Source organism: Argentina silus, assembly GCF_951799395.1.
Source record: "Argentina silus genome assembly, chromosome: 1".
In the NCBI taxonomy this organism is placed as follows: Eukaryota; Metazoa; Chordata; class Actinopteri; order Argentiniformes; family Argentinidae; genus Argentina; species Argentina silus.
In genome coordinates, this window is record NC_139655.1 from 17,845,117 (window position 1) to 17,869,678 (window position 24,562).

Sequence of the window (24,562 nt, forward strand, 5' to 3'; positions counted from 1 at the left end):
AACACACACAAAAAAATATCGGCTACTGTATACGAGGAGGAGGTGTATATGTCCCAGGTAAGAGGTTTAAAGAAAGGCTTGATAAAGTGGTGCAGCTCCCTGCACAAGCTGAGCCTCGTGAACTAGCTCAAATTCTCCATGGTCTATATAATTTGGTCAGGTGACCTTGTATTTGGACAAATCCACTCAAGAGGGAGAATTGTATATAAATAGAAAGTATGTTTATGATTAAGATCCACACCACGGATCATTTTTGAACGGGAATTACTTGTGTTACAATATAGCTACCATAACTGGTTTCATATAAAAAATACTTTTCATGACATGTTGATAAAACGAAACAAAGAGAACTACACCCTCCCCACTGTTTTGGAAATGGTTTGGCCCTCTGGTAGAATTCCGAGAATTAAGCCCTTGAGTTTCTTAGAAGTGGATTCTCAGAACTGGTGATGCACGAAGTTTCCAGGAAAGTTTTACAAGGTGATTTTTTTTTTATTTCATAGTATTATGCCAGAAGTTGCTTGATGTAGTAGATGTTCATTGTGCTACATTGGCTGTTGTAGATGAATAAGAAGTACTTTAGACGATGTTTTTTTTGTTTTGTGGGCAGTGTTAATTCTTACATTTTACGGTTGATGTTTTTACATGATTCACAGTCATGTAGTGTCGTCTCCGCTCAAGAACCATGCTTAGATCGATCTAATCGGAAGTTCGCCATAGTCTGTAGCCTACTGTAGCATACTCCAATGCCTTGCCTACTGCAAACGATCTAAATCATTTCAAACACATCGCTTTATCGAATATCATTTGGACGATTAAGGCTATAGGATTTAGGCTATAGATTACACGAATTATTATTTTGTATACATAGAAAGAGTAGGCGGTTACCTTTTAGCTTTAGCTTGTCAAAATGTTTTTCTTCAATTATTTTATGCCAACCATAGCATATGAATGTGTTATAGCCAAAGCGTGTTGTAGTTTTAATTTAAGATGTGTGTTTACCTACGTTTAATATCAGTAAAGATCAAGAGAAAGTGGCGCAACCGAACGAGTCTGTCTGGTTAGGTCACTGAACACTTTTCAGCTTTGCGCACCGTTTTTTTCCTCTTCCTATAACTTCGCTCGTAGATTTTGACTGATATGTTTGATTATCAGTGGTTTAAAAATCACGAAAATAAGCAAACAATATTTGGGATTAGCTTTGTGTGCATGATCATTCTGAACTCTTTCTTCAGTTGTCTACACCAAATTTAAAAAACTTGTGTGCAATAGCCCAATATGCGCACATGGATTTTGTAATACTCCTGAAATCACAGGATTTAAAACCTATTTTCCAGAGTTAGGTTGTTCAAGTTTAAATAACCATTTACCATGTTAAATGTCATAGGTTAAATAGGTTAGGTTTCTACTTATATCGAGGAACAGGATACCTCTTTGGAGGCAACCTAATCTGTGCGCACCCAAGACGGAATGTACTAAATGCAGACACCATCCAAGTGCCAAGTGAGCGCGAGTCGGTCTCCTCTTAAAGGGGCAATCTGGGATTCAAACAATAATAAACTCTGCCACTTCTTTAGGTAAACAGCTGAGGGATGGGGCTGGAGCCTAACCTAAATGTAGCCTAATCACTCTCGAAATCATAGAGATATGGATGCAAGGACCGTCCATGACAGTTTTAATCATATTAAGTTATAACCTACAGACCCTACCTATCCAGATAAGTACCAGTAAATGGAACGTTCTGACAAGCGAAACCATGGAAACGGCTGTGTCCACCGCCTCGGGCAAATGTCTTTATTTATCCTTATACCATACAATAATGTGCGTGTATTTATTAATTAATTAATATATATATATAAAATAGAAAATAAAACGAAAAATAGAAAATAAAACAGTCTCTGGCCCTATAGCCAGTATGGGCTACAGTTGTCTGCCGCTCTGCATATAAAAACACTGCAAGGTATTCATTAATTCCAAGTGAACGTCCTTACTACAATGTTTCCAATAGGCTACTAAATGTATCAGCGGAGTGGAACGCTGCCATCTGATGGGTTCATTGTGGCACGAGTGCAGGAGAGATCATTGAGCTGTATACCCACCATTTCTGCTCGCAAACTGACAGTTTAAGCTACTATGGCACATCTTTTGTTTTGTAGACTTCATATAGGCTCTCACAAACGTGAGCTTTGAGTTTCCTAGTTAGGTAACAACACTGTTTTGCTCACAAGTTCCTTAAAACCTCTAACAAACATCAGGCCTGGGCGTGACTAATTGCACCGATGTTATGGAATGTGCAGATTCTTGGATTTTTGTCCAGGGATTAATCATACCCTTAGCAATGTCACAATGAAAAATACGTTGTGGAGTGTTCACACTCAATTCACTTCACTTTGGAATGTGTTGTAGTCCACACTACCTTATTCAGGTTATTTTGCCACAACAGGTCTGTAAAAGGTTTGGACGGTTCACATTAATAAAATAAAGCTCCAGTGTGAACAGGGTATGCAGTGTTTGCTTAGAATTACATTGCTTACAAACGATGCAGTAAAACAAGCTTACATTTTATGTTATGATGAGGTAAGACAGTTGAACTAAGCACATGAGGTACCAACAGATTGCCCCTTTAAAGGTGCTATAGGCCTAGTCCTGCGGGGAGTCGGTCCTAAATTGCCTCGCAATAAATTGAATGTATGCCTATTTAATTATGAAATAGGCTTTTAGTCATGTACAAGTCAAATTACTGTCATAGGTGAAATGGTTAGCCTTGCTCACATTAGATATGGTGATAATTTCTTTATCTTTACTTTCTTGGCCACTGAAATGGTGCCACCTATCGAGGAAATATGTCTGAGATACACACCATTTCATTATATAGGTCAACTGACCAAAAAAAACAAAGAACATGACAAGGAGTGTGGAACAATTTTGCTTAAAGTTTTATTTGTGGTTTTTACCAATCTAAGTATCACACTGTGTGTGTGTACATGCGTGCAAGTTCGCTCGCTCACTTTTGGCAGATGGGAGTGTTTTACCAAGATATTTTACCATTTTCTCTCAGATTCTGACATCATGGCCTCTACGGCAGATGGCTGCATACAGTTCACTCGCCATGCAGGCGACGTCTTGCTCAACTTCAACCGACTCCGCAGCAGGAATATCCTGACTGATGTCACCATCCAGGTGAACAGCCAGCGCTTCAGCGCACACAAGACAGTCCTTGTGGCCTGCAGGTAAACTCAGACATTCTAGATTATGTCTACTTGTATCTAATGATTCTCTTCATGATACATCAGGCTTATTCAACTGGCTGCCCGGGGGCCAGATCCAGCCCGCCTATCAATTTAGACTGGCCCTTGGATCAATTCTGCAAAAAAATCCCAGCAAAAATCAAATTTGTTAGCAAGTAGAGTCTAATTTCCTCCAAGCAGGAGAAGCGGGTTTTCCCTGTTGTCCCGCCCATTGAGTACTGTCAGTCAATATCACCAAGGTACCAGTTTGCAGCCAATCAGTGTTCTCTCGCCAGTCTTCAACATGTAACGCTGCTAGACTAACTGATGTTGGTCACTTCAGTATGTGGGCTATGCAGAGTTTTGGATTGAGCATGTAGATGGAGAGATATTCCCAAACACGAGAAGATTTCTTTCTCTAACTATGTTTGGATCAACGTAAAGGTGTGAATCCAGCTTCTCGCATATGAACGCTTTTAAAATGAACATCCGTTCCCTCTTGACAAATGAACACCATCATTGTCTGAGAATTGCCCTCATATGAACCAAACTTTTATGCTCTTGCTTAATAAAGACATTTATATCATTAGAAGGGGAAAAGATCAGTGTGCTATGTTCATATCCAGTAAGATTATGAATTTATAGGTCTACTAATGGGCACTTTTAATTAAAAAAATAAAAAAAGTACTATAAGGTACTCAAGAGTATAGTAGTGTTTGTGCATTGTTTTACAAGTTTATACAGTTTAATTCCATGCATGAAGAAAATGTCTGGCTGCTCTGCAAATAACATTTTGAAAATCTGTCCCCCTTAAGAATGTAGTTGAATAGCCCTGTGATGCATGATTATTTGACTGTGAGAGAGGAACATAGAGTTAAACATATTTTTCATATATATTTTTGCTTGCAGCGGGCTCTTTTATTCCACATTCACAGACCCCCTGAAGAGCAACCTGAGTGCCATCAGCTTGGACCCCAAAGTGGACCCCGATGGTTTTGCCATCCTACTGGAGTTCATGTACACCTCCTGTCTGACTCTGACGGAGAGCTTGGTCCTGGCTACCATGAACACAGCCTCATACCTGCAGATGGACCACGTGGTGGACACCTGTCACAGGTTCATCAAATCCAGGTAAGGGAGAAACTGACATCATGGCTGAGCCATTTGAGGTCCTTCACATCTGAATAGTATCAGTTTTGGACTACATTACATTGTTGCTTTTTCTTTGCATTCTTAGAGAGCAGACTGTAAGTTTGCAGAGAGAAGAGGTACAGGCCAGCCCAGTGTGTCTTTCTCAGGACACCCCTGCTTTTAAGCCTCATGATGGTGTGGAGCCCAGCTCCAGCCCCAGCCACACAACCACATCACCTCTTAGAGACTGGACAAGCTACGGCCCCAGTGTATTCAGTGGGATCAACGCCTCGGGCAGCTCCTACCACATCTACGGACACCTTCCAATTCCCATAGGGAAGCTGGACAACACCTGCGATATCAGTGAACTCCCCAAAGGGGTCGCCATACCTCAGAAAATCTGCTCTGACATAAATTCCGGCAACATGGCTTGCACCCAGGCTACCACAACCATCATCCACCACCCTCTGTCATCCCATTCATCCTCCACCGCCACCATCATCCGCCCTTTACCCTACCCCATCCATCAGTCAGGGGGCTTCAGGGGCCTTCAAGGGCTCAAGCACAGAGGGGCCTCCCCCATGGAGGAGGATAGCATCCAACATCCCCAGCCTAGCCCCCTTGGCGTGTCCCCAGGTTGCAGTAAAGGGGTGATCTGTAGCCCTCGGAGCCCCCACAGGTCTGACTGCCAGCCTAACTCCCCCACAGAGTCCAGCAGCTGCAGGAATGCTGCCCTGGCCCAGACCCATACCCAGACCCATGGTTCCCCCCAGGAACCCAAGGCCCACAACTGGAAGAAATACAAGTTTATTGTCATGAACCAGACTCCAGATGAACAGGAGGAGACCCAGGGAGGCAGAATCGAGGCTGGGGCCTCCTCCCCACCCCCAGGCCCCTATGGTACCAGTGGATCAGATGGAAATAAGGAGCTTCAGTCTGGGGGAAGGGGCAGTGAGCATTTTGAAGAGCTCCCACCCTCACAGGCTAGCCACTACCACAGCAGCATCAGGTGAGAATCTAAATCCATGCCCCAGCTCTGTTGGGATGTAATCACAGCATATTTGTACTGGGTGAAATGGAAGTAGTGGCAAACCCTCTACACGGCCAATATGTTTTCGCTAATGCAGTTTCTCCCTCTCCTTTAGTCACCTGAGATGCACCTCCTGTGGCACAGATGCCCCACAGCACCTGGAAGTTTGTCCCCGCTTGCCTGGCTCCTACAGTGGGAAGGAGACCTCAGAGCTGAACTCTGAGTACTCTGACTCCAGCTGTGGTGAGTAGAGTACAATACCTCAATGAATGGAGACACAACATGTGATATTGAAATAGAAATGTGTTAACATTCGTACTGTTGACCTTTTTATTGAGTTAGCTCTCATTTATTGTTTCCTGTTTCAGAGAACGGCACCTACTTTTGCAATGAGTGTGACTCTAAATTTGTGGAGGCTGACTCTCTGAAAGGCCATATGCTCCAGGTCCACAGTGACAAGCCGTACAAGTGTGATCGCTGTCAGGCTGCCTTCCGCTACAAAGGGAACCTGGCCAGCCACAAGACCGTCCACACAGGTAAGAACACAGATCTAGTACTTTATTTGTATATTTTTTTCATATTCTTTGTACTCTAAAATAGTCTCTTATTTTAACACTTTAAATAAGAATTCAGTTTAGTGCAGTATAAATTCATGTTTTAATTCATGTCTGAATGATGCCAGTGTTTCATGGCTTCTATATGCTTCCTGTATTCCAGGAGAGAAACCATACCGCTGTAACATATGCGGTGCTCAGTTCAACCGACCAGCCAACCTCAAGACCCACACCCGCATCCACTCAGGGGAGAAGCCGTACAAGTGTGAAACATGCGGCGCCCGCTTTGTACAGGTTACAAAACTACTGTTATTCATTAATTTAGAGTCAGACAGGACAATCACGGTTTTCAGTGTTGACTGTACAATAATCTGCAGCACACAGTATGTATCAGAGGGAAGCTGCTTGACACACATTATCCCATGCTGTCACTCACATGTAAATATATTTGAATATGGCCATGTTCCCAAAATTGAAAACATGTTCTTTTTATCCTAGGTTGCTCACCTCCGTGCCCACGTGCTGATTCACACAGGGGAGAAGCCATACCCCTGTGACATCTGTGGGACACACTTCCGCCATCTTCAGACCCTAAAGAGTCACCTGCGCATTCACACTGGAGAAAAGCCCCATCACGTAAGCACCTTTCCTTTCCATCCAATTGACCCAGTGTCTCTGGTTACTCAAATCCACTTCCTGAATAATCCCTTCCTTCCTATGACACAACTGCCTATCAATAGCCTAAGCTGGTAATAGGGTCACCAACTCTGGTCCTGAGGAGCGATTAACACATCAGATTCTACTAATTAACTAATCATCAAGACTGATTATTAGGGGAAGCAGGGGTGTGTCAAGCAGAGGTCTGGGCTGGAATAAAAAGCCTCCCCAGTGCTATTCAGGACCAAGGTTGGTCACCACTGACAATGCCGAATACATAACTCGGGGCCTAATGTGAAATACACAGTATAACCTGTCATGTTGTCCTTTCCTCATTTTATGAACAAACATCTGAGACTCTAAATCTGCTCTTCTCCCCCAGTGTGAGAAATGTGACCTCCACTTTCGACACAAGAGTCAGCTGAGGCTGCATCTTCGACAGAAGCATGGTGCGATTACCAACACCAAGGCTCAGTACCGCCGGGCAAACACAGACCTGCTGGTGGGCTTAGCCAAGGCATGCTGAGCAACACTGGGACAATCAAATCTTATTGGATGACAATCTTCTTATCATGCAGAACGTAAGAATGTCATAGTACCACACTGTCAGAGATTAACATTATGTTTGGCAGACGTGTTTCCTCCAAATGTGAACATAGAATTTGGTTCTATCATTTATAGTCATTTTACTGTCTTCTTTTAGGAGATACATTCAATACTGTACAACAAATTCTCATTCGAATTGAGAAACACTGTTACATTAGTACAATTTAGTTATGCAGTATATTGGGGGGAGGGATTCCACTGGTAATGAGCTAATATATTATCTAGTTCATGTTAGGTCCTTACAGTTAAATATTGTGAATATATTATGTAATATATATCCACATTGCCCTCTGCTGGCAGAGAATGTCAATGATTACACAAAGGTACCGCTTCTGTATTGCTACAGTTCTTGACTTGCTTTTCAGCAAGTGAGGGCATGTTTTTTTTGTCATTGCATAATCATTTGTCGTAATACATTCTCACTGGTGTAAATAGTCAATGTATTCAAGGTGCCTTACACTGAGTTGTCTGGGTTTTCCATTCAGTTCATTGCTGTTCTGTCCTGTCAGCACTTCAAACTTGTACTGTATTTGTTTTGTATGCTTTTTTTTTTTTTTTAAACCCCAAAAGCTGTAAATACACCAGGTCTCAAGCTAAATGTCCTCAGGAATGTTATTAATGTGTGTTTGTAACTGCAGAGCTTTGTGAAATGTGAATAAAATAATGTATTATGAAAACAAAACTGCTCGGTTTTAGCAGATTTGTCTGTATCTGTCCTATTTCTGTAATGCTGTCAGATGTTTAAGACACACAAGGCACAATCATGAACACAGAGAATTAGCTACCCATGACTGTTTTTAATGACCCATGAGAGCTTCTAAATCCAATTCCTATAATCAGACCATTTACAATAATCAAACCATTTACATACAGTATCTCATTACAGTTAACCCACTACTATACTGTGTCACAATCAAAAAGCCTGAGGTCTAGTTCCAATATACAGTATGACATGCACTGAGAGGTAATGTATGTATATGTAGTCAAGGAAGTGAAATGGGCACAGTTTGAAAGTTTGTAGTTGATTTATGATTATGTTACACCTTACTGACTTTTCACAAAGATTGTGTACACAGACCTGGCATTGGTTAATTTTGCTTTGGTTAAAACTAAATCTATTTGATTACATGTAAATGTGTTTTTTGCTATCCAGAATCAGATCTACAGTGCCCTGCATAAGTAATAGGACAGTAAAGCATTTGGCTCCATAGTCCAAAAGTTTGGATTTGAAAACAAACACTTATTAAAGCAGATATTCTCAGCTTTTATTTGATGGTATGTGTGTACATATTGGTTTCACCATTTATACATCGTCCCCCTATTTCAGGGCACCAAAAATAATGGGACAATTGTCTTGACAGGTGTTTCTGGTTAGTAAGGTGTGTTCTGTCACATCATTTGTGCAGGCATAAGAGAGCTGTCAATGTCTAGTATTGATTCTAGGCTTTGCGTTTGCCTTTGGAGTCTGTTATTGGTGTCTGTCAACATGAGGACCAAAGAGGTGTCAATGGAAGTTAAGGAAGCCATTATGAGGCTGTAAAATCAAAAACTATCAGAAACATAGACAAAACCTTAGGCTTGCTAAAATCAACAGTTTGGAACATCATTTGGAACATCATTAAAAACAAAGGAAGCACTGGTGAGCTCAGCAATCGCAAACGGGCTGGTAGGCACAGATCAGGAACACTCTCCATGAGGTAGGCGTGCAGGTGTCAAAGACAACCATCCGCAGAATATATCACCAGCCGAACTATAGAGGCTTCACTGCAAGGTGCAAACCACAAGTTGTCCTCAAAAAGAATGGTCAGGTTACAGTTTGCTCAAAAATACCTAAAAGCCTGCAGAGGTCTGTAATTAGTATCGTGGACAGAAAAGATGAATATTATCATGTAGAGAGTCATTGCAAGAATACTTTGGAGAAAAAAGTATGTGTCCAAGACTTACAGCATACCATATCATCTGTGAAACATGGTGGAGGGGGTGTTATGGTTTGGGCATGTATAGCTACCACTAGTTTCAAGTTTCAAGTGTATTTGTTACGTCTCATACATGAATGCAGGGAGTAAAATTCTTGGGCTCGGTTCCTTGACAATGCAGCATACAAAATACAAATAATACAAATGTGCAATGAGGTAAGGACAAGACAATAAGTGACATAGTACAAGATAAGTGAGACGGTTGGACAGTGACGATTGTTGGGGACACAAGACAATAGACATGACACAATTGCAGCATAAATAGTAGAGTAAAAAAGTAAAGTGGTGAAACCAATATGTACACAAATGCAATAAAATAAAATGAGAATCTCTACTTTAACCTCATAATAATTGTTTGTTTACGCAGGGCACTGTATCTGGCAGATTTTTTGAATGATCCAGATTAAAGGTTTTGAAATACTGGGCCCAAATAACTGGCATACTATCAGTGTTTTTCGAGGATAAGAGTCAATGACCATTTACATTGAGCCTGGGAATGTAGAATAAAAGTGTAAATTATTTGTATCATATACTAACTCTGTAAGACATTGGTAACAATTATTGGGTATGATCATTTACACAGCTGGAGAGAAAGCGTAACTGTCCTACTTTACCTGATGTCCCACTTATCTGCATTCACCACTAACTTTTCCCAATCAACGTGACGCTGTGCCATATACTTCCTAAACTTGAGAAGCAACAAAAGACATAGACTGGATCATAACAGCCCAATCATGCATCAACATTTCAAATGAACGAATGAACCATAAAATAAAGTATTAAGCGTAACATCTGGGACACAGCAAATTGATGTGTGTATAGTATGGTCCACTCATTCTCTCTTGACAACAAATGTGACCGCATATTCTTCCATTGTATTGGAAACTGAGTGACAAGAAGTAAATCTAGCAAGTGGAACAGAGTTCCAATCAGTCTTCTGAATAACAAGTGATCCCAGTCTGCCCTCTGCTGGCTCACAGGTATCCCTGGAATGAAAAGCAGGTAGTGAGATAAGGAGGAGCATGTTTGAAAGGATACATTTTGAGCAGTTTCCGACCAGCGCTAATCAGTGCCTTTTAATACCTGTTTCATGATGGGGATACAATCGGTCCGACTTGCTAAAATATTTATGCTGCTTGAGATCTAGGAGATTCGTGACATCGACGCTCACACAGTTTTTAGAGCGAGGCGCTACGGATCCCCACAGTTACTTCTCACAGTCTGCATGAAGCAGCTTTTCATGGCGATCATGTTTTCTTGACATGTGAACTTGAATCAGGAAAAGCCCTATAGGCTATGTCGCGATGTGTAGACTGTGGTAGGATATAAATCAATATGGTATTTGAAAGATCTACTGTATTGATTGCACATATATGTTAAGTTGATGGTTGTGGTGATTATTCAAAGATAATTCATAAGGCGTTTTATTGAGGATTACAATAGCCGTCATGTTGTCACCGCCATGTGTTCAAACCCTGCAGTCAGAATTGCACTTAATTGTCCAATTTGAGACTGCACATACACTGCGACACTCTAGTGGGATTATTTTGATGTCAAACAAACCCAACATTTTGCAAACACTCGTTTATGGGTAGATCATGCATAGATGTCAATGGGGGATTTGCTCCAATGTTAGTTAAGCACTTATCCTACATTTCAAGTAAGGATTCGATCGCTAGAGTCGAAGTGAACTCTCTATGCTTGCATTTTAACTACACTTTACAGTACGTCTTTGTGTTATATATGTTATGTTTGGATGGTTAGACTAAAATTCAAATGTTGGCTCTATACTCCAGCCAATTGAGTTTTAGATCAAATATTGACTGAGGCAAAAGTACAGAATGTCTGATTTCATATGAGGGTATATCTAGTGTTTACCATTTAGAAAACAAATTCAATCAAATTAAAAAAACTTGAATGTAGGCTGTGGTAGTTTTTCAGTATGTATAAAATGCCAGGATGTCATACTAGATTTGCCTTTCCGCGTTGTATGAATTCACTTAACACTATTCAGGAAGTCCTTTCCGAATTTAGTCCCACAATCCAATGGAGCAGGTAAGGGGGGCTGGCAGTAGGGAAATTGAACCAATTACCGTGAACAACGAAGGTTACGTATGTAACCACGGTTATGTGAGCTAATTGGATCACTCCAATATGGTATCCTTCCGCGCGGCAGGATACGTTCCGAGTAGAATTTCAGAGAAGTCCCGTGTACCGGGTAGTGCTGCGGCTGCATCACCCCATAAATAGCAGTCCACAGCACTACTTCTTCCTCGTGTCCTTTTCGAGGCGCCATAGATCTCCGGAAAAAGGATTGGAGTGATCCAATTAGCTCACATAACCGTGGTTACATACGTAACCTTCGTTATGTAGCACTATATTGGATCACTCCAATATGGTATCACAATACCAGATCACTCGGCGATCTATGACCAGTCAACAAGCGAAGCCCAGCACTCACCTAGAAGACGGGGCTGAGCTTGGGCCAGTCAACATTGTAGTGGGCCATCGTCTGCTCCCAGAGAGGCGGAGGCAACCCCCAGCACTGCCCGTTCCACCTCATTAGAGGGGGCCACATTGACTTGGTAGAACCTAGCAAAAGTGCTAGGCGATGCCCAACTGGCTGCGGCACAGACGTCAGCGAGGGGAACTCCTCTGAGCAGGGCCCAAGAGGCAGCCACGCCCCTAGTAGAATGTGCTACTATAGCAGATGACAAAGGCCGGCCGGCCAGCTGATATGCGGTAGTAATGGTGTCAACAATCCAATGTGAGAGTCTCTGTTTCGAAAGCCTCTGACCCAGAACTCTCTCACCATAGCAGACGAAAAGCTGATCAGACCTTCGGAATGCTCGTGTCCGCGTGACATAAGTGTCCAAGGCCCTGACCGGGCACAGTACACTGGAGGTAGTACCTATCCCACTCGCACTCGTGGGAGGGGTATAGGCAGACAGGTGCAAAGGTCGGTTCACATGTCCGGTAGACAGAACCTTTGGTAGAAAAGAGGGGTTAGGTCGGAGGGTGACGCTCATTTTGTCGGGGCCCATCCGGAAACACTCAGCACTCACAGAAAATGCATGAAAAGTTCACTAACCCTCTTTGTGGAGGTAATGGCCAACAGGAACGCCACTTTCAAGGAAAGGTGCTTAAGAGACACAGAGCCCAGGGGCTCAAAAGGTGGCAGGGTAAGCGCTGACAGCACCACGTCGAGGTCCCAGGTGGGCACCAGAGGGGCCCTTACCGGACATAGACGTCGAACACCCTTCAGAAACCGGGAGAGTAAAGGGTGGGTACCCATCGGTCCCTCTGGCCCGTCATCGTGGCATGCAGAGATAGCGGCCAGATACACCTTCAGTGTAGAAGCCGCCCGGCCTGCGTCGAGCAAAGACTGTAAAAACTGCAGAACAGTCTGAACATTGCAGCTCTCTGGATTGGCGTTCTGACTCTCACACCAAGAGCAAAATACACGCCATCGTGTCTGATATGCCGCGTTGGTAGAGGGGGCCCTGGCACTCTGCAACGTGTGCATGACGTCATTCAGGAGGCCTAAGTCTGACCACTTGCGCCTCTCAGAGGCCAAGCCCACAACTGGAGGCGATGTGGGTCCGGATGCCATAGGGCCCCCTGGGCTTGTGAAAGCAAGTCGAGTCTCTGTGGCAGCTTCCATGGTGTCCCCGAGAGGAGAGACAGCAACAGCCTGAACCAGGGGCGTCTCGGCCAATACGGGGAGCACCCGATGGCCCATCATCTCGACCCTGTCCAGCGTCGCTGGGATCTGGGGAAACGGAGGAAACGCATAGAGCGTCGTCATCGGCCAATCGTGAGGCAGGGCATCCAGACCTAGAGGCCCCGGGGGGTCCGACATTGAGAACCAGCTGGGGCAGTGAGTGTTGTTCTGAGAGGCAAACAGGTCCACCTGTGCTCTCCCGAACCTGTCCCAGAGCTGGTGTACCACCTGAGGGTGCAGACGCCAGTCTCCCTCTCGTGGCCCATCCCTCGAGAGCATGTCCGCTGCCGTGTTCAGGATCCCCGGGATATGCGCCGCTCGTAGAGACGCGAGATGGGTGTGAGCCCATAGCAAGAGTTCCCGAGTCATCTCGTGGAGGCGGCGGGACCTCAAGCCCCCCTGGTGATTGACATATGCTACGACTGTAGTGTTGTCTGATCGGACCAGGACATGCTGTCCTTTCAGATAGGGCAGAAACTGCTGGAGGGCTAGGCAGACCGCCCTGAGCTCCAATACATTGATGTGCAGACCAGTCCACGGGGGGCTCCAGCGGCCGCTGGCCGCCATGCCCCTGAACACTGCACCCCAGCCCGTCAGCGAGGCATCGGTGCACACTAGTTCTCTGTGTACCACTCTGCCCAACCTTGTACCATCCATCAGGAAGGAACGGGAGCGCCATCAGGACAATGCTAACAAACATTCCCTTGTCACCACCAGGCGACGGTGTTTGTGTAGCTTTGGATGCAGTCTGTGGGAATTGAACCACCGTTGCAGTGGTCTGAGACGGAGAAGGCCCAACGGGACCAACAGCGAAGCCGCCGTCAGTAGGCCGAGCAGTCGCTGGCACTCCAAAACGGATACAGTTCGTCCAAGCTGGAAACGGTCGAGGAAGGACAGGATTTTTGCGACCCTCTCTTGAGGGAGGCATGCTCTCATAAGAGACGAGTCCATTGAGATCCCGACAAAGGTCACCTCCTGAGAGGGGTTCAGGTGACTTTTCCGTCTGTTCAAGGTGAGATCCAGATCCTGGATGTGGCTCAACAGGATTCTGGTGTCCCTGGTAACTTGCTCTCTCGATGGGGCGCAAACCAACCAGTCGTCCAGGTAGTTCAGAACTTGAAGTCCCTGGGACGACAGAGGCGCCAGAACTGCGTCCATACACTTGGTGAAGGTACGCGGCGCCAGTGAGAGCCCAAAGGGGAGGACCTGGAACTCGTAGGCCACTCCCTCGAAGGCAAACCGGAGGTACTTCCTGTGAATTGGGTGAACGGGAACATGGAAGTATGCATCCTTCAAGTCGAGCGTGGTGAACCATAGACCCTTGGAGATGGCCTGTAACACGCGTGCTGGCGAGAGCATTTTGAACTTCAGCTCTTTCAAGCAACAATTGAGGGCGCGCAGGTCCAGGATAGGACGGTAGCCGCCATCCTTCTTTGGCACAATGAAATACGTGGAGTAGAATCCACTGAGCCGTTCTGATGGCTCTAGCCTCTTGAAAGCACCCTTGCTGAGAAGTGAGGCTATCTCCAACCGGAGGGCCTCCTTCTTTGAACGGTTGGACACTGTAGTGATCCGAATGCCCCGGTAGGGCGGTGGCCGGCGACGGAATTGGAGTTTGTAACCCCTCAGGACTGTATTCAGCACCCAAGGGGACTCCACTCGCTCCACCCAGTTTGCCCTTTGGGCCTGGGAGAAGCGGCCGAGGCCGGTGGCCAACATGTCAGGAAGACTGCTGGGGGCCACCCTTCTTAGCCGCAGGTCGTCCGCGTCCGGGAGGGGGGCCACCGCGCCGCTGGCGGCGCTGCTGGTTTACATTCCCCTGGTTACCATTCCGCTGCCTTGGAGGCTGGCTTGGCGGCGGGGGAGGAGGCCAGAGGCGCTGCTGGGACCCGGGCGGGAGTCTGTACCTCGGCTGCCAGGTCGTCTGAGGAGCAGTACTGGGGCGCGACGTGGCCATGAACTGCTGCAAAGTCTCTCTGTCTTTGCGCGGCTTCGCCGTTTGCTGCAGTATAGCATCAACCCCCGGCCCAAAGGTAGCACCTGGTGTGAGGGGGAGCCCCATGAAGGTCTTCTGGACCGGCAGCGGCAGCTTGGACTGAGACAGCCAAAGGTGGCGGCGCGAGGACACAACTGAAGCCATGGCTTGGCCATTAGCTCGCGCCAAGTCTGTCTGCAGCAGACCGAGCAACCTGGACACTTCCATTGCCTCGTCGACAAGGTCCTGGCTTCCTCCTGGGAGAGTAGGGATTAGGCGGGCCAGGTAGGAGCTGAGCAGCATGGCCGCGTTCGTAAGGCGGGCCATGGAGGAGAGGACGCTGAAAGTAGAACTCAGGAGCTGGTCACTGAGTCTCTCGGGTCCTGGCTTAAGCTGCGGCACCTTGCCGATGATTTCCTTATCAGGGAGGATCATAGCCGCCACCATGTCATCCATTGTGGGATATCTGTTGATCCCCAAGGGCTCTTGGTCCGCAATGAGGGTCCATGGTCTGGTATCCCTGGAGGGGCGGAAGCGCCCCTGCATCCTGGTCCAGTATTCACGGAATGCCACCGCGAACTGGGGACAGGTGGGGATGAGCAGCTTGTCAGAGGCTGGCTCCTCCCACTTGAGGCCAAGGGAGACAGCCACCTTCGCCAGGAGAGCACACGTCGCTTCTGTAACCACCGGTGGTCCTTCTGAAGCAGCGCTGCCAGCGTTTGAGGGCGCTACAGATCCAGCGGTTGATGGTGCTGCGGACCTAGCGCGTTTGTAGCGCTGTAGCAGCACCGAGGCACTGTCGCCAACATCCAGGTCGTCTGGAGCGTGAAGAGAGAGAGAGTCGTCGCCTTCCTCTTCCAAAGCGCTCACTGCCTCGCGCAAGTCAGCTTCCCTACGTTCGAGGCGGTCCAATTCCTCCTCCGTGTGCCGCTTGGCAGGGGGGGCGCCCAAAGCGGCTGGAGGGGAACTCTGCCGACGACGCACCGTACCACAGGGGGGGAGGCGGTCATCCGCAGGTCTCTGGGAGGTTAAGGCCTTCATTCTCTGTAGGCGAGCCATACACAGCCGTTCTCCTAGCACTTCGCAGGACACGCAGCTGAGGGGGTCTTCCACTGCCCAGCGTGCGTGGTCCAGCCCAAGACAGCGCATACAGGTAATGTGTGCGTCCTCAGCGGGCATGCGCGCATTGCACTCCACACAGTGAAAAACCATACTTGGGTTACTGTGGAGGGGAGAAGACACTGTGTATGATAACAGTGCACCAGGCAAGATAGCTCTCAACCTTAGTGTATCTATATATCGATTATATATATAATATAATATATATATATATATAATATAAATATATATACTATATATATATGTATCAATATATACTGTGTATATACAGTATATATATATATATATATATATATATATATATAAAACTGTACAGTGGTAACTGGTCACCAGTAGCCTAAAGTACAACCCACTCAAGCCCCTGTTGTAGCAGAGAATGAGGGATACTGAACCTATATCACACCCAGTGAATGTTAGCCAATACAACGGCACCCTCTAGTGGCGCCTATTGTAAACACACCTGCTAGTCTGTGTAATTTACACGAGGGGCTGTGCTGAAGCACACACCAACGTTTATTAGCTCTCAGCTTTATACGTGGTGGTCAACAGGACTGTGTGTGTAACTGGAGGTCCCGTATGTGGTCACCGCTCGTTGAGCTAGAGGGATCTCATAGCTCGTTCACCATGGAACGCACGAGGGTAAAACAAGATGGCACTGCCCTGTGAGAAGAAGCGCGCAAAGTACTTCGCGTCACCCTGCTTCAACTCGGGGGAAAAATCTGCAAGGCGGCGTGAAGCCAACCATACACAGTTTTCCCAATCTTGCTAGAGGTAGGCGCGGTCCCCGAGCCCGAAGGCTAACCGGGAGGGTTCCGGTAGACAGGCAGACAGACAAGTCAAGACAACTAAAATTAAGGACAAACCCTCAGCGCCGCAATACAGGTTGACCAAACCGTGTATCGCCAAACTTCGAACGAGATGGCACAGGCCAAATCGAGCGAAGTGACAGCAGAGCACTCAATGGAGAGGCTAGCTAGCTAGCTCCTCCAAGCTATTGAATAGCTGCGAGTATACTTCTGCACACAGAGCTCTTACCAAGCGAATCGCTGCTCCAGAATCCACCTCTACGGAACACGCCGAGAAAAGGAAGAGGAAGAAGTAGTGCTGTGGACTGCTATTTATGGGGTGATGCAGCCGCAGCACTACCCGGTACACGGGACTTCTCTGAAATTCTACTCGGAACGTATCCTGCCGCGCGGAAGGATACCATATTGGAGTGATCCAATATAGTGCTACATAACATGGTTGAGCTACCGATGACGATTTCTCAGTATGAATGAGGTGTACTAAATTTAAATGTGTTGCTTACTGAATACATTTTATTAGAGTACGCTCTAAATAGTATGTAGTAGTATGGACAATTTTAATAAACATGGCCCCTAAGTTTCTCATTTGGAGCCATGCCTCACAGTCGTGTGATTCGCTAGAATCAAATAATGACATACTTTACTCAGCAAATTCACTGCCATAAAGGCCAGTTCTCTGGATATACTATGAAAAGAGCTAAGGAAGTTGGGAAAAATTCTAAAGAAAAACAATAAGTTAAAGAAAGATTAGAGAAAGATCAATAGTTAGACTTGCTGAAGCAAGCCCACTAATAAGACATGACTCCAGCATAGTAACATATTTGTTACTACTGTAATTAACCTTGTTGAGACCAGGCTTTCCTAGTTTGCAAAGTCTTTGCAGAAAGTAGCTACAAAGTGGTAGAAACCTGTTTGAAATGAGTGATGCCTCGTGATGAGTCAAACCAATCAAATACCTTGCTTGAGCAGTTCTCAAAAAAAATAAAACGGAATTGTTTTTTCTTCAGGTTTCCTTACATTTTCTTCAATGTTGCATGTTAGCATAGGCAACAACTCCGCAAAATAGTCCTACCCTGTCAGGAAAGGTGATGCACACATTCTTGATATGTAACATCCAATGAAACGGAGAGCACATTCTTCCATCGCTCCTTCCAGTTCAATCCAAGCCAAATCGGCTAATATAAAATACTCGAGATCTCCAAAGGAGGCGTGAACACAACATGATTTGGAGGTATGGCTATGCAAGGCTAGTTACTAATGAACTAAGATCATGTGCAGCACTACACCAAACATATTGTGACATTTTGTGTGGGTTCATGTGTGCACCTGCCAAAGAAAACACAAAGACAGGAGAAGGGTGTGTAATTGATTTGAGTTTTACTCTTCCTCCCAAAGGACACAACTGATCCCTTTTCCTTTGTTGTCACAAATGATTTAACATGTAACATAACATGTAACAAACAAAAACAAGTCATGAGCCAAGTGATCAGGAGGATGTAGTATCCATTATACTTGATATTCAATAACCTTATGGCACAGCAAAGGCATGTATCAACATTTCAAATGTCCAACTCCCTACAAGAAAGAAGTACATCATTAAGTCTGGAGAACACCACATCCTCACTGTAATGCAAAATTGTGGGTAATCAAGACCCATGTATAAACTAGCTTATATCACTTTGAATAGTCTGCTCATGCCTCTGCTTCCCTCTGGTCCTTATGGGGCCTCTTCTCATATTTCATACAACATGAGACAGGTGTTTTACAAGTTTTATTTGTACATAGGGGGAGCCATTGTTTACAGTATGTCAGTGTAAAACTAGATGGATTCACCACTCACCTCTGTCCTTCATTTCCATCTTTATAGTACAGACAACCTATTGGTATGTGAAACACATGTTTCACATAGGAGATACAGCAAACAATGACATGGAAACTGTCTTACAAAAGAAATGCCTTTTGTTAACATACAGTACGTTACATGTCTCTGTTTGACAATACAAATAAGTGCCTCACCAAGCTAAGAGCAATACTACTTGTTCCTATGCAAAGCCCCCTACTACCAAGACAGATATGGCAGTCAGCGTGATACTATCATAGTGAGCTACCTCTAAGGGTGTAACAATGGATCACATAAGAGGTTTTTCAGCTGAGCATCTTACTAACTCAATCCGCTCTCATACACATACGAATACACACACACCCTTGGATGAGCAGCTCTGCAGTAACAAATAGGAAAACAAAAATAAACAATAATTGTAAAAAGTCATATGACTGGACATATAAACTAAGTGTTGCTGCAGTTGATAAAAATAACTAAACTATAAATTAACTGCGAATGGTAGAATTGTTGGCAGTGGTCGGAGCTCAACCCTCTTGGTCCAGGATGGCCTTCACATCGGCAAACACCTGGGAGAGAAAAACAGATGCTTTAGTAAATTAGTTTTTAGTTTGTTTCTGTTTTTATGCAGTTGGTAAAGGTGTATGAGTGTGAGATAGCATTCCTTTGCAGAAGAATAATCAGCACAGAGAGTAAAGACAGAAAGGGAAAGAAACAATACTGAAGCGTGTAAGGAATGAACACTGACAGATGAGAAATAGGGAGAGAAATAATAAGTGTTTAACAGGAGTGACCGCAATAGTGCAGTTTATTGTCAATGCTCCTTTGCTTACCTCGTCGACATTGCGCGAGGCATCCACCGTATGGACCTTGCCCTGTTTCTCATACTGCTCAATGATAGGCCGTGTCGACTGCAGGTAGGTCTGGATCCTGCAGCAGGGGAAGAGGAGACTCATTAATAGGGTTGACCAAAACAGAGCGCTCAGAGGGGACACAAAATGGCGGCTAACATAAGTAAAGCTGATGCTCTCCTTCAAATCAATGTTGTCCAAAGCAAGGCTCATGATGAGTCCTAGTGTTGCAGTGGATGCAGGGATGTGATGTTACCTTTTCTCCAGGCTCTCTCTGTTGTCGTCAGAACGCCCACTGCTCTTCCCCCTTTCTAGACATCTGTCGATGCAAACCTGTAGGTGACAGATACAACAGCTCTCAGGACGAGAGGCAAGCCGAGGAGGACAATTATCTAAAATATTAAATTGTCAAAGACATTTACAGTACAAGTCCCCTACAGAGATTCTGCCCCTCCCTAAGCTCCCTATAAATCCCCACACCTTGCTCTTAAGACTCGGCCACCCATGTCCTAATACCTGATTGCTACAGTCGAAGAACAGCACAAACTTAACGTCCGCCTTTCCATCCATGACAGTGGTCCATCCCTGGAGGTTGTCCTCATTGCGGGGAAAGCCGTCGATGAGAAAGCGGAACTTCTTCTCATCCATCTGCATGGTCTCCTCCATAGCCTGATGAAGATTAAAGGGATTATTCATCTCCAAATCAAAGTGTGTCAGATATTTTCTAACAAATGTTCTGCAAAGTTGAGTCCATATAACACAGCACGTGTGTAGATCCAGCTATATGCATATACAACTGAGTTGGGGGTGAACTGTCCCTTTAAGGGCAAAAAAAAGATTTACTCATTCTACTAATCCTCATATCACCTCATCATCCTTACGAAAAGGGGAAGTGATAAGTGAGTCTTAGGACTGTCAGAGGAGTCCAAAACGACTGTATCACTACTCTACTCCGCTATACCCAAGATAACAGTTATGCTGCAACTGCTAATTTAAGGTTACATAAACTCTGTAGCTGGTAGTACCTGGAGTAGCATACCTTCCTAAGTAAGTTAATCGTGATCTCTACAGGGACGATCTTGCCGTCCTTGATGAAGTTGTCAATGAGCTGTCCGAACTCTGACCCCTCTCGGCCCCGTTCGGCTCTTAGCAGGTCCCCTGCCGACAGGTGAGTGTAGCTGTAGTTCTGAGAGGAATACAGAGGGTTAACGTTAACGTTAGTCCAGTGCAGAGGCCAAGCTTGAAGTTACCACCACCATGATTGATCAAAGGAGAATTTGGTCTGTTGCTCTCCCCCCTATTTAAATGTCAGCAAAGAGGCATTTCTGAAATTTCATAAAATAGTAGCTAATAATGATCATCATAGCTTATAAGCACTAGATCTACAAATAAGACCCAGCCCAGGCCAAGCAATACACAGCTAGCAAGAAACCTGATGTTCATCAAATCCTACCCTCATCTTTTGCTACCTTATAGCAAGTAGAAATATGTAAATATTCACCACACTCTCTCTCTCTCTCTCTCTCTCACACACACACACACACACACACACACACACACACACACACACACACACACACACACACACACACACACACACACACACACACACACACACACACACACACACACACACACACACACACACACACACACACACACACACACGTTAGCAAGCCGGCGGCAGTAGTGGTAAATTGGTGGCCATTCTTTGGCTACTACGGCTAGCTAGCTACATTTTAGAGGACAAGCGGAAATGGGTAGATTCAGCTTGTCACTCGTGGGTAGACACCAAGGCAAACGAGCACCAACCAGCCAATTCTCCTTTCATACTACATGTTCATTCTCTATAAAAAATTCAAAATTCTCTATATTTAATAATGTTCATTTTTTTCTCTCCTACCTCTACGATTCTGGTGCACTGAGTCCCTTTCCCCGCACCAGGCCCGCCCAACACAAACACAACCTTCGGCTTCATCATCAAGGCGACCCTGTAAACAACGTTCGGCACCTTCTCAGATAAGGTACAGAATAAACGGAAAATCATAAACCAAAAAGCAGAAGAAAACAAACACAAAACTATAAATGCGAACCGACTCTACGAGGAGTTGATGCGTGTCAGTGGGAAGTCCACCGAAGAAACACCACATCCGCTGTCGACAAGTCTAACCAATGACTATACAGTGGGGAGTGTTAGAATATAAATCACGCCCACATGTCTTGTTTTTTCAATGCAGGGGTCGGGTGACGCCTCTCCCTCAGTGGTTGCCTCTGTCTATCCTCACATCATCAGGACCTAGCCAAACTGGACAGCGACCGTCCTCGAGGAAATGATGCCCGACCATATGCAAGGGAATTGAAGCGATAACGTTCAATCGGATGAATGGATAAATATGGATGGTTCGTGTCACCAAGACGTTTTAGGGATGACTAAGCAGATGGGTATCACACCTAATGTGCACGTTTATGCGTCTCGCTGCTTCCTCTCATCATTCATGATGCACCATTCATGATGAAAGCATCCCTCATTGATTTCGAGAATGGCATCACACGAAGAAAAAAAACCATTTAATGTTTACCCTAGTTTGGGCTCGAATATGGGACTAGTCTGCCATGCACCAGTGCATTATTGTGCATATAACCGGGGTTCAGTAGGCTAGCCATTGTAGGGTATAGGCCTGTACAACGTCTTGCCATTGTGACCAAATACTATCTTCTAGGGACTATGCAAGCCATCCAAACAAAGGCACCCGAACACCCCCGCTGACGCACCTGCTGCCCCGGCGTCGCCACTGACATGACAACGCAGAGTCGGAGGATCAGGATCAAGGGGCACCGACCTGCAGCCGGACGCGTGGACTCGAAGAGGAAGGGAGACGGACACACGGCGGGAAAGCGGCCCGGGAGAGGCCGAATCGCAGTTTCTGGGGACAAGCACCAAGGGCAGTGCGGCACTGAAATCAAAATGCTGGCTCTCTTTTTTGGTCTCTATAGCAGTTAACAGCACCGATGGGCAATTAAAAGATTGATCTGCTTTTCAAAGTGGGTGGAATCCGAGAGGGACTGATGTGCATACTGGTCAGGTATCATCTGGTCCCTCCGTCTCTGGTTCTGCTTACTCTGCTACTTGCCAGCACCATGGGCTGTATTCAGAGCATCGCTTGCAAGCCGCGCATCAGACGGGAGAACATTGTGGTGTACGAGGTATCAGCCTCCATTGACCAGTGTCCAACGGTAATAGAGGAGAACTCGCCCATTGTGTTGCGCTATAAGACACCGTACTTCAGGGCCTCCGCCGGGATCGTGATGCCTCCGGTGCCTCGCAATGAGACATGGGTGGTGGGCTGGATCCAAGCTTGCACACAAATGGAGTTCTACAATACTTATGGTGACATTGGCATGTAAGTTCTATGAGTTGTTGTCAGTGTCTGCCCCCATCAGTTATTTCAGTGTGCCATACTATGGAGCTTTACACACTACAGGGCTGACCGGAACCATAGGATCTGGATCTTATATTTTCCTTTCAATGGTCCTTTCCAACACTGTTACAACACTGGTAGATGTAGAGTAACCAGGACAGCTTGGTTTAGCCCTGTTGCCCCCCCCCCCTTTCTCACTCACTCACTCACACACACTCTCTCTGTGTCTATAGTGAGTTTGTTCTATCATATTGTGTTTTGATGTCTTATTTTGTATTAAGAGATTCCTCCTGCCAATTCTGCCCACTGCCCCAGGTCCAGCTGGGAGTTACCGGAGCTCCGTGAAGGCCGGGTCAAGGCCATCAGCGATTCGGACGGGGTCAGCTACCCCTGGTACGGCAACACCACAGAGACAGTCACTCTGACGGGCCCCACCTCCAAGCCATCGCGGTTGACGGTCAGCATGAATGACAACTTCTACCCCAGCGTTACCTGGGCTGTGCCCATCAGTAACAGCAACACGCCCATGCTGTCCCACATCACCCGCGACCAGAGCTTTATCACCTGGCTGGTGGCCATGAACTCTGTCACCAAGGTAGAGACATTCTTTCTGTTTTGGTCTATTTATTGTTGTCTTATGTAGGCTTAATGTTTTTGTCCCCAGTGGCCATGGGACAAACAATTGAGGTTAATTCAAACAAAAATACACACCAACATGAAAGCGAATTCAAGCCACAGTACACAGTATTCAGTTCTCAGGTACACTCGCAATTACTCCCACACCCAATACTTTTTCCTTAATTGGAACTTCAGATTGCACCTATGCTAACTGTGAATGCTCTATGTGCTGTAATGTATTGCATGAAATATGCTATATGAATAGATTTTTTTATCATTATATCTAAGGAGCGCATCGTGCTGCAGACCGTGCGGTGGCGGATGCGGGTGGATATCACCGTGGATCCTGACATGCCCCTGGGCTCTCGGGCCTCGCTGGTGGGCCGCCCACACCAGGAGCAGCCCCACATCCTCAACTACCAGGAGCCCATTCCCCCCAACGCCCTGGGAAGGCCCAACGCTAACGATGCCCAAGTGCTGATGTGGAGGCCTAGGAGAGGGGCGCCCCTAGTGGTGATACCGCCAAAATAAGATCAAAAGACTGTCCCTTCAGAGAGAACAAGATGTAATTTGTTTGTAGTAATGAGGCAGCATGGCCTGCCACAAAGGAGGGAAATTAGGATTTCCCATACAAAGATGGCGGCTGCACTCATACTCACAGTCAGGGTTAAATTGACTATGTTTTGAAGACAGGTGCAGTACTGGATCAGAGTTTAATTAAGCCAGACTTATTTTGGACGGCGACAGAGCTGAACTAGAGTTCAATTGCCTTTGGACTGGGACAGTGCTATAATAGATCCATTGATCCAGTGGACTGCACACAGAACTGCATCCTGCATCCTACTGTAGATCTTATTGCATGAGAGAGAAAACCGTCTTTGAGTGGAATAAGAGTAGCATTTTCTATAAGTTGATACATAAGGACATTTAATGGAATATACATTGGCCATGATATCCTGCAAGCTGGAAAAACCTCCTCAGTGCCAATTTTGGACATATGGCCTTTAAAGCTCATACAACATGTAAGGA

General features: G+C 45.7%; 3 protein-coding genes across 4 annotated transcripts; 2 read left to right on the top strand and 1 right to left on the bottom strand.

The window, feature by feature from the left end:
* The first annotated feature begins 442 nt into the window (after positions 1–442).
* On the top strand, positions 443–7,870 carry bcl6ab (BCL6A transcription repressor b). The gene is made up of 9 exons (XM_083665872.1): positions 443–480; positions 3,059–3,230; positions 4,137–4,358; positions 4,465–5,367; positions 5,504–5,631; positions 5,757–5,924; positions 6,106–6,236; positions 6,441–6,578; positions 6,982–7,870. Exons 1-9 carry the CDS (start codon positions 450–452, stop codon positions 7,123–7,125), a joined length of 2,037 nt encoding a protein of 678 aa, XP_083521998.1. The 5' UTR covers positions 443–449; the 3' UTR covers positions 7,126–7,870.
* Positions 7,871–18,160: 10,290 nt separating this feature from the next.
* Positions 18,161–21,644, bottom strand: cmpk (cytidylate kinase). 2 transcript variants are annotated; one of them, XM_083665957.1, is made up of 7 exons: positions 21,594–21,635; positions 21,400–21,487; positions 20,536–20,682; positions 20,013–20,165; positions 19,753–19,829; positions 19,479–19,575; positions 18,161–19,214 (listed from the first exon to the last, which is right to left on the bottom strand). In XM_083665957.1, the coding sequence occupies exons 2-7, from the start codon at positions 21,475–21,477 to the stop codon at positions 19,173–19,175; spliced, it is 594 nt and encodes a 197-aa protein (XP_083522083.1). In that variant the 5' UTR covers positions 21,478–21,487; positions 21,594–21,635; the 3' UTR covers positions 18,161–19,172. The 2 variants fall into 2 exon arrangements, with proteins under 2 accessions (XP_083522083.1, XP_083522082.1); XM_083665956.1 differs by having other exon boundaries at positions 21,400–21,644.
* Positions 21,645–22,562: 918 nt separating this feature from the next.
* On the top strand, positions 22,563–24,064 carry fam78ba (family with sequence similarity 78 member Ba; the record flags this gene model as incomplete). Its single annotated transcript, XM_083665930.1, has 3 exons — positions 22,563–22,897; positions 23,231–23,510; positions 23,822–24,064. The coding sequence occupies 3 exons, from the start codon at positions 22,563–22,565 to the stop codon at positions 24,062–24,064; spliced, it is 858 nt and encodes a 285-aa protein (XP_083522056.1).
* Between the last annotated feature and the right edge of the window lie 498 nt (positions 24,065–24,562).

Bases quoted from the DNA above. Each gene is read 5' to 3' on its own strand.
- bcl6ab (XM_083665872.1), top strand. From the start codon at position 450: ATGCACGAAGTTTCCAGGAAAGTTTTACAAG. The intron at 4,359-4,464 runs GTAAGGGAGAAA...TTGCATTCTTAG, and splicing joins CACAGGTTCATCAAATCCAG to AGAGCAGACTGTAAGTTTGC. The intron at 6,237-6,440 runs GTTACAAAACTA...TTTTTATCCTAG, and splicing joins GCGGCGCCCGCTTTGTACAG to GTTGCTCACCTCCGTGCCCA.
- cmpk (XM_083665956.1), bottom strand. From the start codon at position 21,543: ATGATTTTCCGTTTATTCTGTACCTTATCTGAGAAGGTGCCGAACGTT. The intron at 19,830-20,012 runs GTATTAGGACAT...TGTCACCTACAG, and splicing joins TCTTCGACTGTAGCAATCAG to GTTTGCATCGACAGATGTCT. The intron at 19,576-19,752 runs GTAACATCACAT...CCCCTGCTGCAG, and splicing joins AGAGAGAGCCTGGAGAAAAG to GATCCAGACCTACCTGCAGT.